The sequence below is a fragment of the Uranotaenia lowii genome, chromosome 3 (genome assembly GCF_029784155.1).
Source record: "Uranotaenia lowii strain MFRU-FL chromosome 3, ASM2978415v1, whole genome shotgun sequence".
NCBI lineage: Eukaryota > Metazoa > Arthropoda > Insecta > Diptera > Culicidae > Uranotaenia > Uranotaenia lowii.
The window spans coordinates 296,706,077-296,727,590 of NC_073693.1; the positions used below are offsets into that span (position 1 = coordinate 296,706,077).

At 35.2% G+C, this 21,514-nt stretch overlaps 1 protein-coding gene across 2 annotated transcripts in view; it reads left to right on the forward strand.

Annotated features, from left to right (window-relative positions):
- The first annotated feature begins 1,370 nt into the window (after nt 1–1,370).
- LOC129757840 (cytochrome P450 4c21-like) overlaps nt 1,371–21,514 on the forward strand; it is a 73,287-nt gene continuing 53,143 nt past the window's right edge. Inside the window, exon 1 of one of the 2 annotated variants that reach the window (XM_055755168.1) lies at nt 1,371–1,747. In XM_055755168.1, the coding sequence (XP_055611143.1) occupies nt 1,396–1,747 (352 nt within the window). In that variant the 5' untranslated portion in view covers nt 1,371–1,395. Of the gene's footprint in view, nt 1,748–13,071; nt 13,785–21,514 lie in introns of those variants that run through there. The other variant, XM_055755165.1, reaches the window with a different exon arrangement.

Below are 21,514 nucleotides of genomic sequence, written 5' to 3' on the forward strand. Positions count from 1 at the left end.
TAGCCTCATATAGGTCCAAATGATTAAATTGTCTAGATCTGATTCTTGGTTTAATCTACAAAGTTATAAGTGTTCAAATGACTTTGTACAAGAACTTTATTGAATGATGGCTTTTTCCCTAATGAAGCTTGCTGTTTAGACTTGAAATAGTTGTTATAACACAGAAACCTGAATTCAGTAACTAACACAGTTTCTGCACCCTTGAACTTGAGGTTTCCACTAGTTATGTAATTTGATTTATGTGCGTTATCAGAGTGAAGAAAATGAAACTAGGTAAATAAACACCCTCAACGGCGCATTTTGATAAGCGATAACATGAAACGGACGAAAAACACCCCCATTGCAAAGTGCCGCGAATGGTTTTACATTTTTCAATTGGCTTGAACCGTTACGAGGCAATCTCAACGGCTAGCTTGTCGATCGTTTAATCCTACGTTCAGCTTTGAAATGTAGGCAACGTATGAGCATTGTTAAATAAAATTTAAGAAAACGATTTATCGATAGTTCACGTAAATTGATCAATAAAAAGTGTGAAAGGTAATTTTGTGGAAGAAATTCTTCGCAAAGTATCGTAAACTGGGTCTAAGTGACATTAGAATAATAATTTCAATGAACGAAAAGGATGACATGTGAGGCTCACACTTATGAAGGTCAATTTTCTTGCATCTTCAAATCGGAAAGTGACCTGAACCGAATCAAACTAGTAAAACTAATCTAACTCTCGTTAATCGAACCAAACCAGTCGCGAATGGATCAAGCATCATAAAGAGGCGACACGCTGCCATTTTCCGATAAGCGCGAAAATATGCAAGCCCATCGACTCAGCGTCAGAATTGCGCATCAGCCTAGGTGTCTTGAAGCAATTCGTATCAAACACGATGCGATTCTGGCTTAACTTATTGGCTATTCAATTAAGCGGTTGCAACTCGACCACCAATATCATAAGTCTTCAGACTTTGATGTATGTATGTTGGTACACTCGATACGAAAATCGTGCGCAATTTGCGCCAAAGGATGGGTTCGCGTTTTGATTAGAATTGCGTTAACCGCGTGGTTCCGAGCGAATCGACCGCCGAATCGATTCGGAAAAGCCTGATTTCCACCATATTTGTTGGAAAACTGTTAGCGATAGGAAGTAGAAACGGCGAATCTGAGAGGACGATTCCACTGAACTTCTCTGAAGGTTTCACTTCCCGGTGACATTCGTACGTTCTAGTTCCGGAAGTTGTTCGATGTCGATCGGATCGGTTTCGATGGACTGACGCGGAAGCAATCGTTCAGTTAATCCGAGGAACTCAGTGCGGGAGTGAAGCAATTTCCTGTTTCCGAGACGTGTAATCCTTGTGTGTTTTTGTTAAGATTCGCGTTTTTCCGGATTATCTAGTGTTTCGAAATATGTTGACCGCTCTCGGAATATTGATCCTCACGATTGGTCTGACTATCTACGGCTATTGTAGATATCGGTTCAGATTCGCCGATCCCATTCCGAATGCTAGCCTGCCGAAGCATATATTTTTTGGCCATGGACTGTCCTTTAGGAGAATCAATCCGGTCAGGATTTATTGGGTGCTGAAGCGAGCCTACGACAACAAGGAAAGGATATTCAAGATCGCTTTCGGGCCGATGCCGGTGATTTGCCCCATTCATCCGGATCTGGTGCAGAAGGTGCTCTGCGATTTTGCCACCATCGATAAGCCGTACTTCTACGATTTTACCCAGCTTACCAACGGATTGTTTGGAGGACCATGTAGGTTTGAAATTTGAAGGGGAACAAAATTAAGTTTAATGGAAACAGAAAACTTTGTGGTGGTTAAAAAGCTAAAAAATTGGTTATAAATAACTAGAAATTCACTTGAGAGCACTAGTATTTGTACCGCGTGAAAAAAAAACCATACAATCAAATCGTTTTAATTCCCAAAAATCAGCGACCTGAGACCTGAGATCTGAGAAATGCAACATGAGACATGAGACATGAAATATGAGACGCAAAACGTGAGAAGTGAGAAGTGCGCAGTGATAAGTGGGGAATGAGAAGTAAGAAGTGAGAAATAAGAAGTAAAAAACGAGAGCTCACTTCTCACTTCGCATTTTTCACTACTCACTTCTCACTACTTACATCTCACTTGTGAGAAGTGAGCAGTGTCAATTGAGGAAGGAGAGGTGAGAAGTGAGTAGTGAGAGATTAGAAGTAAAAAAAAAAATGAGAGATGAGATTTAAGACGTGAGACTGCTCACTTCAAACTTGTCATTTTTCACTACTCACACAGCAGTGATAAGTGAGAAATGAGAATTGAGAAGTGATAAGTGACAAGTGAGCAGTGAGATGTGAGAAGTGAGAAATTAGAAGTTAAAAACGAGAGATGAGATGTGAGACGTGAGACTACTCACTTCTCACTTCACACTACTCACTTCTCACTTGTAAAAAGTGACCAGTGATAAGTGAGGAAGGAGAAGTAAGAAGTGAGATGTGGGAAATAAGAACTTAACACAAAAGAGAGATATGATGTGATACGTGAGATTGCTTACTTCTCACTTCACACTTTACACTTCTCACATCTCACTTGTAAGAAGAGTGATAATTGAAGAATGAGAAATGAAAAGTGAGAAATGAGAAGTGAAAAGTCATCAATGAGAAGTGAGAAGTTAGAAATAAGAAGTAAAAAACGAGAAATGAGATGTGAAACGTGGGACTGCTCACTTCTCACTTCAAACTTCAAACTATTCACTTCTCACTTCTCAATTATTGATAATTGAGAAATAAGTGAGGAATGGAAAGTGAGAAGTGAAAAGTGAGAATTGAAAACTGAGGAGTGAGTAGTGAGAAATTAGAAGTTTAGAATGAGAGATGAGATGTAAACACTGATCACTTTTCACTTCTCAAATCTCACTTTTCACTTCTCACTTCTCACTTCTCACTTCTCACTTCTCACTTCTCTTTTCTCGCTTGTCACTCCTCATTTCTCACTTATAACTTCTTACTTCTCACTTCCCACTTCTCATTTCTAAGTTAAAGATAGCAACACGAATTGATTTATGCTGCGAGAGATATTAAAGATTTCATTTGCTTAAAATCTTTTCCAAAATTTCGTCGTTTTGCAGGATTGTAAAAAAATACAAAAGTCGAAAATAATCGCGGTTTCAGAAAAATTGATCGTTGAAATGAAATCTTTTTTTTTTTCTTTTTAATCTCTGTAATAAGAACTGATTGAATAAAAAATCAATTTCAAATTCAGAATCAGCGCCTCCAAATTGTTCAAAACTAGCTCTTAAATTCTTTACACAATGAAAAATGTGATTTTTTTTTGCTATGTGTACGTCTTGATACAGCTGTGACGACTCATAAAGAAAATAGTTAAAAATATTGCAACAGTGCAGCAATTTCCGCTGTTATTCGGAATTTCAAACCACTTGAAAATGGAAATCGTAATCCTGATTAAGGCTGAAATGCTCAACTTAAAGTATACCATGATTTTACCATGATCTTGATCCCGATCCTGATACGAAATTCCGATCCTGTTCCTCATAATAATTCTTTTATAAGAAAAAAGCACAAGTAGCAAAAATCTAAAACAGATCAGTTTTAGTATGAGGACTAGATTATATAGAAAGATAAGGTTCTGGATCCAAATCAGTATAAGAATGAAAATAAATTCCAGAATCAGGTTTCAGGTGAGAATACGGCTTGAGATAAGGATCAGGATTAGCTTCGGGACCAAATTATGATCACGATAAAGAAAGGAACTCAGGATTCAAATAAAAATCAGGATAAGGCCCATAATCGATTTTCGATTCAAAATAAAGATCAGAATTCGGTACAAGATCAAAACTAGGATCAGAATCAGCATCAGAATCAAATTTTGTTCAGTTCCTACTTCTGAATTGGAATCAAATTTCGAATTAAGATCAGAATCGTAATTAAGATTTTCAGATTGAGTATCATGATCGGGCTTATTGTCAGTGTCAGGATTAGGATCAGAATATGTATAAAAATTAAATTTAGAAACAAGATCGTGCCACTCTTCTCAGCCTAATTGCTAAGATCTAAGTGTACATAGTATCGAGATCGTATTCAAGGTTGGGACTAGAAACGTTATGAAGATAAGAATTAAGTTGGGAATCTGAATCATGCAAAAAGTCAGCATCAGGAATTGGATCAATTTCTATTTTCTTTATTAAATTATTCTTCTTACCTTATAGCTTCCATTTCATATCATTATTTGTAAAACCACACAACTTTCAGAAAATTTATTTTTTTCCATTCTCACTTGTTCTGATTATAAAACTTCAAAGAAAATTCATTATTTCGTTTGAAACTAAGGTTATGATTTAGATTTTAGTTTTTAAATTTGACGTTTTTATGAGAGAATTTGAGTTTGAAGAATTTTTTTTTGTTTAAAAGAAAATTTGTTTTATTATGCATAAAATTGTAATGAAAGTTGGCACATGGGGGTTTAACATACGGTTGCCAGAATTTTTTCAGCACGTATCCGGACCGGACAAACCGGGCAATTTTTATATAAAAACCAAGAAAAATCCGGGCATTCGATATCAAATTGACGACCATAAATCCGGGCAATATCCGGGCAAATTATGTCAACATTCAGAACTTCCTCAACCAAAATCAAGAAGAAAAAGGAAAAAAATAACTTTGTTTCCCAGAAAACTCATCAATTGATTTTGAACCGTTTTTTATTCTTCCAAAAAACCTTTCATGATAATTTTTATAAAAATTGCTTAAAAATTTTCGTTCTGGAGGTGTTTGTTGTATTTTTTTTTTGATTTGCCAAATAGAGTAAATAAATCCGGGCAAAATCCGGACAACCGGACCGGGCCGAACTGGTCTTAAATTTAGCATTAAATATCCGGCAAAACCCGGATAAAACCGGGCAATCTGGCAACCTTAGTTTAACAGCACAGCAAATTGATTTCAGGAGTCAAATTTTTAGCAAGGGTTCGGAAAAGGATTCATCTATACGAATTGTGGCAAAACTAGGCTTCATTAATGCCAAAAAAAAATTGTTATATGATAGTAAATTGTGTCTAAAATGAGGTACTATAAGCTAATACCATATTTTGGAGTATAACCAAAATAAAAGCAAAACGAAGATACAATAAAGTGCCACCAATTTAAACGAATTACACAAATACCACAGCTATGCCAACATTTGGATTTATTGAAAGTTGAATGATGTCTCGTTTTACCAGCTTTTTGATTTGAAACCACAATAATGCAAAGTTTTCGCTATAAGTTCTGCCTAAAAGTGGTATCATTATGCGCTCAAAATTCATTTTGAAACGTTGCACAATGGGGAAAAAAGTGTACAAACCGAGAAGAAATTCAATATCTTCCCACCTACATGAACTAAATCTTTGAAAATATACTTTCTGTTGGTGAAAATGACCAGAAAATCGACTGGACATAGTTTTAGACGCTTTTTTTAACTCCTCATTCCTTTATATTTTGTAAAAATCCAGAAAAAAACTTATTTGGACTAGAAAATTGAAAAAGAACAAGACCTATCATGTGTGATTTTTACTAAGAAATCGAATCAAGGCAATTTGCCACTCGCTTCGTAGGATGGAGTTTTGGCTGTTTTTACCCTCAATTTCCCTGCATTTTTAAAACAATTTAGAAAACGTATGTTCGGATTTGAAAATTTAGAACCAAATAAGACCTATCTTGTGTGAGTTTTTCCTAGAAATTGAACAAAAGCTATTTGAACCACCGCACGCATCGCAAAATGGAGTAATTGCTGTTTTACCCTCAATTTCAAATTTTTTTAAATTCATCAAAAGCTTGCTCGGACAGGAAAATTTTGAAGCCAATGAGATCTATTTTATGCGATTTCTTCCGAAGAGTCGAATGAAGGCCATTTGAGCCACCACACGCTTTGGTAAATTGAGTTATAGCTTAACTACTTAAAAATTGTAGGGAAATTGAGAGCAAAAACAGCCACAACATCATCTTCCAAAGCGTGCGGTGACTCAAATAGCCTTCATTCGATTCCAAAGAAAAAACTACTAAAGACAAGCTTCACTTCGATTAAAATTTCCAAGTCCGATAATGTATTTTTTTAATTGTAGGAGAAAAATATAGGGGGATTAAAGGTAAAACAGTCACAGCTCAATTTTCCGATGCGAAAAGTGGCTTAAATAGCCTTGATTCGATTCCTCAGAAAAAGTCCCACAAGACTCGTATCGTTCAAAGTTTTCAAGTTCGCTCTTATTTTTTCATAAGTAATTGAAAAAATCTAGGGAAATCCAGTGTAAAATCAGCTATAACTCCATTTTTCGAAGCGTGTGGTGTCTCAAAGAGCCTTCATTTGATTTCTCAGGAAAAAATCACACAAGATAGGTCTCATGGTTAAAATTTATAAAGTCCAAAAAAGCCTTTTCTGAACTATTTAAAATATACTGGGAATTGAGGCCATTACTTCAAATACCGATGCGTATGGTGGCTCAAATAACATTCATACGATTTCAAGAAAAAAAAATCACACTAGATACAGATATACTTTAACCGATATACACCACTTAACGAGAAAACGGGAGACACAAATAGCGCTATCTGGCGGCAGAAATGGAAGAGTTACACTGTGAATTTTTTCGGAGCTTTGGCAGAGGTGCCAGGTGTCCTGATTTTAAGGAGTTTTAAGGAGTTGTTCTAATCATCTCTTTGTTTTGTTTTGTTTTTGTTTTTTTTTTGAGGATTTTAAGCCTCTTGGGTTCATTCATCCCATACCCGCAGTCCTGATTTTCGAAACACCGTCCTGATTTTTGAAATAACCCCGAATTTGTCTGATTTTTTTTAAATTGGTATTCAAGATATCTTGCATTGTCCTGATTTAAATTTAAAAAAAACATCTCAATAAGGATCGAATTTGTTGTTATTTTATGATAACATCGAATTAATCTGCCACAAAATATTTGAATCTATTTAACGGATGACAATCTTCAGTTTGGATGATTTTAATATGGTGTTTTACGGTTATGAACCATAGTCCAGCCAAGAAGATGCTGCATATATGAAGGCGTTTACTGCACCTGTATTTCACCTTTGTTTATGCAATCTAGTAATGTCCTGAAAAATTGAGATTTTTTTTTCACGGTGTAATAATTTTTAACAAGATCACTTGGCACCTTTGTTGGACAATCGCAAAAGGTGTTGATAAGGGATGCTGTCCGAATCAATTTTCATCACTTTTTTCTATACTTTACGTACAATGAATAAAACATTATTCGAGAAATCTGATTTATTCTCCAATTTTCATTAGTCTGCACGGAAATTTTAAGTTCAGTATAAGGGTGAAACGGTAAAAATTTGGTCAAGGGAAAACGCGTGTAAATCGGTGAAATCGTTCATTTAAAAAATCGAATTAAATTTCTTTTTTTAAGTTTAATTAGTATAAAATTCACAAAAAATAATCAGTTAGGCTTCCGCTTTTCCAAATCCGAATTGCCGGGCCTTGCGCTCAACCCCTGCCATCAGATTTTATACAGCCACCTTGTCCACCTTTTTCGCCTCAGAAAGCCAGTTTGCCTTGAACTGCTGCTCGTCCTTAGCAGTTTTTTTGGTCTTCTTTAGGTTCCGCTTGACAATAGCCCAGTATTTCTCAATTGAGCGGAGCTCTGGCGTACTGGGAGGGTTCTTGTCCTTGGGAACCATCTGCATGTTGTTGGCGGCGTACCACTCCATGGCCTTTTTACCGTAATGGCAAGATACCAAATCCGGCTAAAACAGTACGGAACAACCGTGTTTCTTCAGAAAATGCAGCAGACGTTTATTTAAACACTCCTTTACGTAAATTTCTTGGTTGACAGTCCCGGAAGCTATGAAAATGCTGCTTTTCAAGCCACAGGTACAGATGGCTTGCCAAAAAAGATATTTCTTCGCGAACTTTGACAGTTTCATGTGCTTGAAAATATCTGCTATCTTTCCTCTTCCTTTTGCCGTATAATACTCCTGTCCCGGAAGTTGCTTGTAGTCGGCTTTGGCGTAGGTTTCGTCGTCCATTACCACGCAGTCAAACTTCGTCAGCATCGTTGTGTACAGCCTCCGGGATCGCGCTTTGGCCGTCGTATTTTGTTTATCATCGCGATTTGGAGTCACTACCTTCTTGTAAGTCGATAGTCCGGCTCGTTTTTCAGCTCGATGCACGGTTGTAGACGATACACCCAGCTTATTTGCGGCATCTCGGAGAGAGAGGTTAGGGTTTCGCTTGAAACTACCGGCAACTCTCTTTGTCGTCTCAGCGGCTTCCGGTTTTCGATTTCCCCCCGATCCAGACTTCCTGGCAACAAACGTTCCCCAAACACTTTAATTACATTTGTAACGGTTGATTTGGCAACTTTTAGCGATTTTGCCAGCTTTGCGTGCGAGAAGCTCGGATTTTCGCGATACGCGAGCAAAATTTTGATACGCTGCTCTTCTTCCTTGGAAGGTATTTCGACAACTGAAGAGAGAATTCCGAAATCAAAATAGGAGCAATATTCTACACACACACCTTCAAATTGAGGGGTGTTCAGGTTTTATAAATACAAAATTGAAAGAAATACGTCAAGTTGATAATGACCAAATTTTGACCGTATCATTTAGCATTTCACCAAATGAACTTTTTTATGTCGTATGCAAAAACGACAATTCTGTGTTTGATGTCTTGTCACTGGAGCAGAATAATGAAAGGTTAAAATTCTAATGTCGAATTTGAAAACATGAAGGGTTAGTTTCTCTACCTTGGACCCTTTAAGTGATGGTTTTTAATTAATTATGCTTTTCTCACAAATGAACGGGAAGTTTATATCCTTCAGATAATTAATTTATAGTTTTTGTTCCCATCTGCAATTTCAATGAGAATGTTCAACATTGGTTTTGCCGTTATCTAACGATTTGGAAAGGTATAGATGATCCAAATTTCCAACTTCAAACCTATAGTTCCTATTTTGGTAGCAAACTGGTACCTTCAATTGGACCTAGAACTAAAATTCATATAAGAAGAATGATTTTTCGAAAATATATAAACAAATTCATTTAAAATGAAATGTTTAAATATTAATCAAATGTAATCAAATATTGTCATAAAAAGTGATACAAATTTTTAACTATTAAAATCTCTTGCATTTCTGTTATTAATTTCTAAAATACTTTCACATCCCATCATGTGTATGTACAATTTTTGAAGTTTTTTTGCGTAAATCTGGCATAAAATGTTAGAATGTCGAAAGTATTCTTTTTTTTTTGGACCCTTTACAAATTTTCTGGGTTTTCCATTGATTCTATTTCATTAAGGAATAAAGGGTAGTATGGTTCATATTCTTCACTGTAAAAGTAATTTCCCTTTAAACTTTGGCATGGACAGTAAATGATGAGTAGGTACATATAAAAAAAACAATGAAAATTTCATCAGAAAGACTATTTATGGCACAAAAATGGTATGGCGGAATTCAGGAAGAAAAAGAATTTATAGTCTGCATAGGAGTATCTACTTATATCCGATGCTAGCAAAACGAATTACTTACAATTTTCGGCAATTTAGGACTAAAGTAGGCTCTAGGTCCAAAGTAAGAGCACTCACCCTATTATTATTTTTTTATTGCTCATACGTTTAACATTCAAATGTTTAAGCTTTCCTGTAGTTTTTCACAATTAACTTCAGCATAAAGCAGTCCTCAGGTGGCACTCCTCACAAAAAATTGAAAAATTGTTTAGCAACGATTTGTAGGTTGATAGATCTTGGAATCAATCCTTTAAATAGATCTTTTGAATCGATCTTTTCCAGAATATCGAACAACCCTACTATGGACAAAAAAAACAAACCTCTAAAAAATATTCAATCATTAACATCTCGGGAACTAGAAATATTATTTTGTGATTTTGATAGGTTCTTGCGTTAAAGATACGAGACAATCATAATATTGAACATAATATTATACATTCCTCGTGAAAACTAACGTTTCAATTAATTTCGATTATTGGACATTTTAAAAGTCTTTTTTTTTTCATCGAGTTTTTGTCAAGTCTCAATGAATTGTATGTCCGGAGAAATAACTTTTTGAAAATGATGACTTTTTGAAAGTTATGAACAAATGGTGAGGGTCTAGGAACGAAAGGTGGGTGGGTCATAATAAATAATTTCGGTTTGTTAGCTAGACCTCAGAGAGTCTATCGGCCTTGTTGGCAAATTTCAGATAAGTTTTTTTTCGCTGTGTACACTTAACATGGACCTATATATCATTGAGATAATTTTTTTTTGAAGATGCATTCTATTTTATACTCTTTCGATTTCGATTTGGACGATTCATACATTTCGAAAAAAATCAATAAAATCACGATTATCGATAAACTTCTTAGATTATTGTACCTTACCAACCTGTTAACTTAATCAAGTCAACAGAAATTTTCAAAAACTTGCTCCAGATTGATTTTGTTTAGTTTCAAAATCGTTGTCTAAACAGTCGAACTCTGATAAAAGGCGTCTTTGGAATCATAAAGGTATAAGGGTTAAACCGTTCAATTCGGGATAGTTACACCAAATCATTTTTCGAATTTATATTTAGATTTTAGAACATTCTCTTCATTTTTTTATTGAACCAAAACAAAAACTTTGCAAACATCTTTAGAGTATGTTTTCTTTCACGAGACTTGAATGCCTTTTTCTCCCTATCAAGGTGGCCAAGAAAAAATATGTGTTTTGGCGAAAAAAATTTCTACTTTCTGTGATTTTACCCAAAAATTCTGTGACGGTTTTTCGTGTTTCTTTTTCCATTTATTTTATTTAAAAGTCATGTCAAATTGTGTCTTTTTACATTTTACTTAAGAAAAATCAATAAACATTACCAATTTTATCTATTTTTTCCAATTCAAAGATAATTATCCAAAATTAATATTTACTTGAAAATTAAAGTTTGAAAAAACGTTCAAATTTTCAAAATTCATTGAAATCTGTTAATATTCCTTAAATGCTGTGTTTCCTTAGATTCTGTGAGGAAAATGGGCTCAAAATTCTGTGGAATTATAGATTTTTCTGCGATTTCAGCATTCGAAGATCCTTCTAATAACTTGAGTCACGAAACTTTAATGTAAACTTTTCGTAAAACTGCTATGGATCAGTGAACAAATTTTTATAGCAAATTTATTATTGAAAACAAACTAACATCAGATTTAAAGGACATGGAAGTTCAGATTCCATAGGGGAAAATGAGGAAACTTGATCTCCTTTTCTTATTTTTATAATATCTTTGTGGGAAAATTTAGCAACTCAAGTTTATATGCTCCAAAAGCTAGAACGATACATGAACTCGTTGATAAGCTAGAAGCATTTTCGTGAGATTAAAATAATTGTGATATTTTTTAAGTTACAGGAGACTTGATCCTTAATCCAGGATGCCCAAACCCTAGACAAAAATCTATTAAAATCTATAGTTAAAGGGTCCGTTGACTATTTTTTGCCATATTAATTCTCATTTCCCAGTTTGTAAGTATCAACCAAGAGAATTCTGAAAGTTTTTCTACTACCCTAAATTCATTGCATACTTTAAGGCGTATCTTTCTAGTTTTTAGATAAATACCGTAATTTTAGTTTTTTTTAACGGATGCTTACTGGATAAACATTACCTATTTGACAGATATTAGTAAATTCATGATAACCAATGGTTATGATATCTTTTTGGACTCTAGGGATTAATTATACCCATAACATACATTTTGGTAAACTTCTTGTTAAACAAAATTGAGAATTTACTATTGCTCTGAAAATATGGCATTATAGAGTTCGTTTTATACTCTAACGATTGACATATTGGAATAAATATTTTTTTTATGATTTTTTCATCTGAGAAACATTTCAAAGTGATGAAAAAGATCTTCAAATCATATATTGTTAAATTTTTCAAACAAAGTTGAATAATTCGAAAAATACAATTTTTGAAGTTAGTTGCGACAACATTGTTATATTTTTTTTTGCTCTATTTGGCACATTTTTTTAAAACATTAGATCTTTGTGAGACGTTCCTCAAGATATAGCGAAACAATCAAGTATCCCCAGGAATCAAGCATCCTCATTCTTCTATACAGATTGTTCAGTATTTAATGATTCAAACTATTTTTTTTGCAGGAAACTGCAATGCTCGCCTTCTTTTTATTTTCTATAAAAATAATTTTTCATTCAAGTGAACTCGACCATCAGAAAATCTGCTTCATTGAAAATTCAAACTTTTAATTCTTTGAATTCAAACATTCGAGAATACAGAATGGGAAATTTATGTTACAAAATGTAAAAACAATAAATTCTAGTGAGTTTCTTAACACATGTGAAATAAACCCTTGAAATTTCAACTACAATATGGCGTGAATAAAAGGCCCTTCCTGATTTAAGCTCACTGTTTTAGTTCAAATCGATCGATTGAATTTTGACAGCTTACAGATCAATGTCTCAATCTCAATGTAATTAATTAGTTTAGTATGTAACCTAATATTTTATTTATGTTCCACGTCGTTGTAAAGTAGACCACTTTGAGGAAAAGCCACCTTGACCAATGTTAGTATGTTTTGCTTCTTCCTCGCTACCTGACTTAGCGATCTTCTTGAACTTAAAATTTTTCAAACAAGCTTAACCAAATGGATTGAAAACGCCGATTCACAGTGAAAAGAACTAAGTAGAACTAGGTTAATCGAACAAACATGCCCGTGTTTTGATAAGCCGCCAATAAAACACGATACGGAAAAAGGCGGCTTCAAAGCATAAGAATAACTGCATAACTGCTGTTTTCCCTCCAAACTAGATCGATTTCTGCCGTTTTGAATTCTTAATAGCACGAAGCTTGTTTGAACATTGTATCATCAAGGGGGCCTACGCACAACTGTTCCGATAAGTTTTATTCAATAAATCGTTTTTTTTTTTTGTGGCTGATTGCTAACTGTCTAGCTGCTTACATTATAGCAATCACGCTTATTTGCAAAACTAAGGCTCGTCTTGATTTATGAATTGCATGCATGGATCCTGCTATATGGAGAAGTTTGATCGACTCGGCTGCTCGTGTATCAAATCGTTGATCGTTTTAGTCGGAAAAGTGATACTAGCGAGGAAGCATAAGGCTAACGGGGCAAACGGAAAAGGACGAAGCTCAGTCAACTTTCTCGTCTGTTCTAGGTTCTAGGTTAGGTTCACTTCCTGATGACATTCGTGCAAGGCTTCGTGAATGTTCGGCCAGTCCAGTTTCCGGTATCTGATCTTGGCAGTTGCGCTAACGGGAAGTTTCGCAAGGCAATCGACGCGATTGATCCTTCAGTTTATCGAGGACTTCAGTGCGGGCGTGAAGTTACGATCCGAGACAAGTGTCTTCCTCACGTTAGTGCGTGATTTAGTGATTTTTTATCATTTGTTGAAGAAATCTTTTCCAGTGTTTGTGTTATCTCCAAAAAAAAAAAAAAAACATGGTGTTGACCGCACTCGGATTAGTGATATTTTCGGTTAGTCTTGCGATCTACAGTTACTGTAGATATCGGTTTAGATTTGCCGATCCCATTCCCGATGCCAATCTGCCCAAGGTGCCGTTTTTCGGGAATGGCCTTTCGTTCCGGGGAGTCAATCGGTTGAAGATTTATCCGGTGTTGCATCAGGCCTTCAATACCAAAGCAAGGCTGTTCAAGATCACCTTTGGGCCGATGCCGATAATTTGCCCAAATCATCCGGACCTTATGCAGAAGGTTATGCTCGATCCGGCCTCGATGGATAAACCGTACTTCTATGACTTCTTTGGAATCACCCAGGGATTGTTTGGACTTCCATGTAGGTTGAATACTATCATTTTTGTATTGTTGGAAAGTGAACAGAATTATGGTATTTTGTAAGGTGTCCGATTGTTTCTAAATTGAAAAAAAAAATTAGGACATTTATTCATTGTGAAGTCGTTGTGAAGTTCTCCTATGTGCTACAAATTTCTCCACTAAATGAAAACAAAGGTTTATGGATCTACCAAAAGTGCTGACATAAACGCCCAGAGAAACAAACAACGCAAAGAGTAATCCAAAACAAAAACAATATATGTATTTTTTTATCCTTAACGTTTGTCTGATATATAGCTTTGATACACTTTATGGATTTAAACTGGTTTAAAGATTCAACACGACTACTTTTAAAGTGCAAAAATGAGTATCAGCTTAATAAAGCATTGGAAATTTTGTTGGTAATCTGACAAAACTATTAAATCGATAACACAGGGGAACAGCATATTCGGTGCCTTTGTATGAATAACCTTGACTTATGCTTAGTTAAATTCTTGATATTTATTAAGGTTTAATTTCTTTTTAATTACGGGAAAAAACTGAATAAAGTCTTTCATAACTTGTTTCTCATAAGTCAAAGTCACTTGAGGCCTTGGGGAAAATTTATCACTATGCTAATACCTTTATTTTCTTTTATATTTTCTAAAACTTTTTCAATTGAATTTGTACTTAATTACAAAAGTTCTCCTGAAATAAAAAGCTTATAGTTAAAAAGGAAATTTCAGGATTCAGCATTTTATTTTTCAAATATCCTTCATCTCAATTCTACATTATAAAAAATTAGCAGAAGCTAGTCTAAAATCTGCACTTCCTAAGCCATTCAGTTTTTTTTTCTACCGAAAGGTCAAATCAAAACAAATAGCAGTCTTGAAAATCTGCAGCAGCAGCCTTCAAAATCCGCGCTTCTTTAGCCAATTCCGTCTTAATCCACCGGAATCAAAATCAAAACAAACAATCAACAGCAGCAACCTGCAAAATATGCGCTTCCTAAACCAATCTGTCTTTTTCTAGCCAAATCAAAACAAATCATCAGCAGCACCAGCCTTAAAAATCTGTACTTCCTAAACCAATCTGTTATTTCTTTCCACCGGAAGGATAAATCAAAACATTGAATCAACAGCAGCAGCCTTAAAAACTGCGCTTCCTAAGCCAGTTCCGTCTTTTTCCACCTGAAGGTCAAATCAACACAAACAATCAGCAGCAGCCTTAAAAATCTGCGCTTCCTAAGTCAATTCCATCTTTTTCCACCGAAAGGATAAATCAAAACATCCCATCAGCAGCAGCAGCCTTAAAAATCTGCGCTTCATAAGCCAAATCCGTCTTTTTCCACCCGAAGGGTAAATCAAAACAAACAGTCAACGGCAGCCTTAAAAATCTTCGCTTGCTCAGCCAATCCGTCTTATTCCACCGGAAAGCAACATCAAAATAAACAATCAGCAGCAGCAGCCTTCAAAATCTGCGCTACCCAAGCTTATCCAGGGGTCGAATCAGGAACTATTTTTCTCGAAACAGCAAACAGCCTTTAAAATCTGTGCTCCCTGTGCCAATTCGTCTTTCTACAGCAGGCCGATTCAGAAACAAATTTTTAATAGCAGCAGCCTTGGCAATCTGCGCTCTCTGTCCTTATTGTAGGCTGTAGCCACCATGCCCTAAATCAAGACATTTAACGATTCTTGCGAGATTCATACGATTCGAATTTTAAAGTTTGTATGGGAAAATTGAATATTTTTGTACTGAAAAATCAACATTATTTTTGTTCCTTCTGTGGAACCGAGCCAGCTGATGTACGCCAATTTATAAATTTTCTAAAGGAAATTTTCCACTGAACAACTTTGTTTGAGACCGTAACTTCGTACCTTATAAGGCAAAAAAGTTATTAACTGTTTAACAGGGGTATGTCTTTCCGCATTGATAAACACTAAATTCAATCGACATCACTGCTGAAGCTTCGCGAAGTATTGCATGAAAAATTGTCATGCAGTACTTTGCAAGGCACACAGCAGTGATGTCAAATGAATTTGTTTATCTATGTCCAAAGATATACCCCCGTTCAACAGCTAATAGTTTTTTTGTCTTATAAAATACGAAGTTACAGTCTTTAACAAAGTTATTCAGCGGAAAATTTCCGTTAATAAATTAATAAATTAGCACAAAAACCATAAACAGGCTCGGTTGCACAGAAGAAACAAAAATAATGTTGATTTTTCAGTACGAAATAACCAATTTTCAATATAGATAAACCTTAAAGTTCAAAATTACTCATGTAAACGATACTTAAAAATTCATGGATGAGTTTTGGACCGAAACGAAGGTTTTAAGACCCCAGAATTAGAGAAATTCAAAAATGACCTTAAGGCGACTGAGACAGACACATCTGTCGCTCGCCAGAATCGATCAATGACAGACTTTGTTTTGTTTGTTAAGACTTGTGTTGCCAAAATAACACTTACTGATCTTAAGTGTTGCCGAAAACAACTTTTTTTTTTATTAAATTAGATTTATGTTCTGCATATGTTTCATCTCATCTCTATAAACAAAACCAATAGAAATTTAATTATTTTTGGTGATCATGTTGAGAACCTCGAAAAACATACCATGAGAGATTTCAGAAATTCGCCGTGCCATATTGAATCAAAAAGGTGGACCTATTGTGTCGATTTCTTATTCTTGAATAAATCAGAGTATTGTATTTGATTTCTATTTTTATTTTTTTTTAAATATTTAATAGTATACACAGAGAAAAGCGTAAAGCAAAACAAAATAAACTGTCAAACGGTTTTGCTGCGGTCTAATGTACACAATGCGAATATGTTTCAATTTTATTCATTTCAAAAGTATGAAACGGATAAAGGACCTCAGGTGTATTTGGCTTTAAGTACAACAAAATTCAATTAGAAATGTAAGCAAACCCAAAGCTTCAAGTATAATTTCTTTTTTTTTTCATTTTTTAAGACACCGGGCATAACTTTCATTTTTTGTTATTAAATTGTGAATACTTCTAACAATATTGTTTCACAATTTTTATCATCTATAGATTACTTATATAACTCAAATAACTTTTTGTAGCCGAAAAATTAGAATATGCACAACTTAATATTTGAAATTATTTAAAAAAAAAATTAAAATCAACCGATTAAATGATAAAACTAAAAAAATTAAATATTTGTCATAGTTTCCCCAAGCAACCAAAAGTTACATAGGGCTGAGTAAGCGTGATTGTACCTATTTTATGGGTATCAGAATCAGAAAAATCTAAAATAAAGTCTTCTTTTTCACTTCTTGTAGAGCATATGAGATTTTATGCCTTTAGATAGAAAACATTTCACAAAATCTATCTTCATAAAAATACTTGCTGACCCGGTAAACTCCGTTTTACCTATTACTTAATAAATCGTTAGAAAATATTTATTTCATCTACACACCTTTAACTTCTTCGTACTCGTGAATAAGTTTTCATAAAAATCGTCTTAACGTTGTTCGAGTTGTGTCCATTTTCAAGTTGGTTTTGTATGAGAGCCCCCCTTCCATATAAAGTGAGAATCTTGAAACTATTATACAAACCATCTCTGACCAGAACAACCCTCGGATACCAAATTAAATTTCACTTCATTCCGACCGTCCGCTTATTCGTGATGGTGTTACAAAGAAAACGCCTCCATTTTTATGTATAAGATGTAAACATTACAAACTATTTAGAGTTTCTTTAAATAAATGCGATGAGTAGACTTCTGTCGAATACTGATGCCCATCACTGTGTATTTATAAGAAAATTTACTTAACAAATGTTCTGTATTTTTTTTAGCATCACGCTGCACAAATTTGTTTACGCAAAACAAAGTGTTTTATATTTACAGTGATTTCGGGACACATTATAAGGAATTTAAAATGAGGTTTAAGATAAACTGGTTAAATCGTCTAGCATTTAGATAGGAAAAATAGTTTTCAGTTTATGCTTGAGAGCAATGTTGTCTTAGAAAAAATTTCTGATTTAAAAAAATAAATAAATTTTGAAGTCAAAACGTCAAAATTGTTGAGACTATCCTTAAATAGCGAAAAAAGTTCAAAAATAATTTTTTTTATCTGATCTTTCAGTTCAAAATAATCATTTTTCACATATTTCTGCAACGATTCTATGAAGAAAATAATCATCCATAAAAAATATTCTTATTATAAATTGTGGATTATTTGCTACAGATATATTAACCGAACGCATCTGAACTATGATAATTCGGCTGGAAAAGCTATTTTTTAATCATTTCTCGAAAGTACTTTCTAGAAAAATTTGATTTTAACTTTAATCAAAACAAAGTTGAACCTACAAAGCAGCAACAGGTAGAGCTGAAAAAAATGAATAAAAAACTTGCAATAAAAGGAAAAATATTATTATTTTTTTATTACTGTTCTCACTATTCCGGTTCAGCTTGAATGATGTTGACGTCTTAGACAAAATTGCCTGATTTTTTTGTAATATAAAAACTTGTATAAGCAATATTGCTCTTAACTGAAAAACAAACAAAAATCTCACTGCTAGGTGATTTAATTACTTTTACAAATAGCTCATTTTAAATTCCTTATTGAGCTTGCCAGATTGTCCGGTGTTACCCGGACTTGAACGACTATTTGATACGAATTTAGGGAAAAGTCAGGTCCGGCTCGAATGCAGTGGTCAAAAACGCAGTGGTCAAAAATGTGAAAAACGTGATCGTTGCTCATAACTTTTTTACTGTAGAATAAGTTTTATCAAAAATTGTTATGGTATTTTTGACTTATTCCCCCTATTAGTAAAATAAAAAAAAAAACAACTTCTGTTCAGGCCAGCGAAGTCATCGTCCCAATAGACATGTATCATCCTCCTTTACAATTTGAAATTTCGTTCCCGAATCCCATTGAATTTGTAGAGGTTTTCGATACATCTGCTCGTGACTTTAGTCGTGCGGATTTCGATACAATCAACCGTGTTCTCTCTGAATATGATTGGTCTAATTTCCATAGCTGTACTGATGTTGATATGGCTGTTAGTACTTTTTGCGCAATTTTGGATGATGTTTTTGACCAATCCGTACCCCTGGTGCGGCCTCCTCTTCGACCTCCTTGGATTAATGCTCACCTGAAGCGTTTGAAACAGATACGTTCGTAATTGCTGCGGAAGTTTTGTAATTACAGGTGCCCACTTACAAAAGTCAAACTAAATGATGCTACAAAACGATATAGGATATTAGACTGAGTCGATTTGGGGTCATTTTCGAATTTCTCAAACCCTGGGGTCTCAAAAGCTTAGTTTTGGTCCAAAACTCATCCATGATTTTTTGCCGAATTTTTAAGTAACGTTTACATGAGTAAATTTGGACTTTTAGATTTGTATGGGAAAATTGAATATTTTGTACTGAAAAATCAACATCATTTTTGTTTCTTCTGTGGAACCGAGCCGGCTGGTGGTTTTTGTGCCAATTTATAAAATTCCTAAAAGAAATTTTCCGCTGAACAACTTTGTCGAAGACCGTAAATTCGTATCTTATTAGACAAAAAAGTTATTAGCTGTTCAACAGAGGTATGTCTTTTGGCATTGATAAACAATAAATTCAATTGACACCACTGTTGTGTGCCTTGCGAGGTATTGCATGACTACTTTTCATGCAATACTTCGCGGGGCACAAGCAGTGGTGTCAATTGAATTTATTATTTAGCAATGCCAAAAGACATACCCCTGTTAAACAGCTAATAACTTTTTTGTCTAATAAGATACGAATTTACGGCCTTCGACAAAGTTGTTCAACGGAAAATTTCCTGTAAGAAATTTATAAATTGGCACAAAAACCACCAGCTGGCTCGGTTCCACAGAGGAAACAAAAATGATGTTGATTTTTCAGTACAAAATATTCAATTTTCCCATACAAACCTAAAAGTCCAAATTTACTCATGTAAACATTACTTAAAAATTCTGCAAAAAATCATGGACGAGTTTTGGACCAAAACGAAGCTTTTGAGACCCCAGGGTTTGAGAAATTCGAAAATGACCCCAAATCGACTCAGTCTAATAGGATATACAATCGACTTTGCTATCGCCTTTATGTAAATCACACTCAGAGTAAACTTTGGCGTAATCCAAAACAGTTCTGGAAATTTGTGAACTCTAAACGGAAAGAATCCGGTCTTCCTGCGATACTCCAATTAAATAGTAGATTTGCAACGTCACCTGCTGAAAAATGCAACCTTTTTGTAACGCACTTCTCCAGTATCTTCTCAGTCGAATCGCCAACTGTCGATCAATTAAACGCTGCTGTCACGCGATTACCCATTGATGTTCTGGATCTGGACGTTTTTGCTATTAGTGAGGAAATGGTCTCAGAGGCTATCATTAATTTGAAGTATTCCACTTCATACGGACAAGATAGGATACCAGCGTGCGTATTGAAAAAATGTCGCAATTCACTGATAAAACCTCTTACCCTCATCTTTAATCAGTCCCTAGTACAACAGAAATTCCCTTCCATCTGGAAAAAATCGCATATGAGTCCAGTCCACAAAAAAGGCGACAAAAAAGATGTTCTTAATTACAGAGGTGTCACATCGCTAGCTGCATGCTCAAAGGTATTGGAGAGGATCGTCAACGATGTTATGTTTCCAGCTGGTCGGAACTGGATCTCTGAGAATCAGCATGGATTTTTCAATAAACGATCGGTAACTTCAAACCTAACAGTTTTTACATCCTTCTGTACATCGAAAATGGATGGCGGCAAACAAATCGATGCTATTTACACAGATATATCAGCTGCATTCGATTCAGTGAACCATGAAATCCTCCTGAAAAAAAGTTACAGTGGTTGTATATATGAAACGACCGAGAAGTTCACGTAGAATTACTACAGCCTATCCCGAGTCAATGTGTTTTTCGTTTCAAATAAGCATTCTAGAATAAAGTATGTCGAATTTTTTAAAGGAACTTAACTTCGAAAAAAATCATTCTTCCATAAATTGTCGTTTTAATAACTATTAATGGTCTAAATCGACCCATAAAGATAGTATGCAGCTTTTTCAACTGCATAACAAAAGGCGAATTAAATATAAGTATAAGCAGAAACAAGGCCGATGTCGTCGAAATTATGCGCCCGGCAGTTATGCAAATAATGTGATAAACACATGAGCTTTGTATCAAACGCTTGCGAGAAAAGCCTACAATGACTGCTTTGATCTAAACGCTTGACTCAGGGCAAAAGCGCTCAAACTGTTTTTAGTCTCATGCGTCTCGTTGGATTGGAATCAGTATCATGTTTTCATTTCCCTTAAGATCACATAGCAATCACTAGCTTAAACTGTTGCTTAAACACGAGATTCCCGAGGAAGCGTTAGATTGACCATGTTTTCATATCTACAAATAACAAAAAAAGGCCCTTTTCAGGGCCAAAATCTTAAAGAGAGTTGCGCTTGACTTTTCTTTTACAATAGGTGGATGACGAGTGCGTTGTGTTGGTGGTGCGTGATGGGTGGGTGGTGTGTGATGGGTGGGTGGTGTGTGACGGGTGGGTGGTGTGTGATGGGTGGGTGGTGTGTGGTGGGTGGGTGGTGTTTGGTGGGTGGGTGGTGTGTGATGGGTGGGTGGTGTGTGATGGGTGGGTGGTGTGTGATGGGTGGGTGGTGTGTGATGGGTGGGTGGTGTGTGAGCTGTGGTGTGCGATGGGTGGTGGTGGTGCGTGATGGGTGGGTGGTGTGTGATGGGTCGATGATGTGTGATGAGTC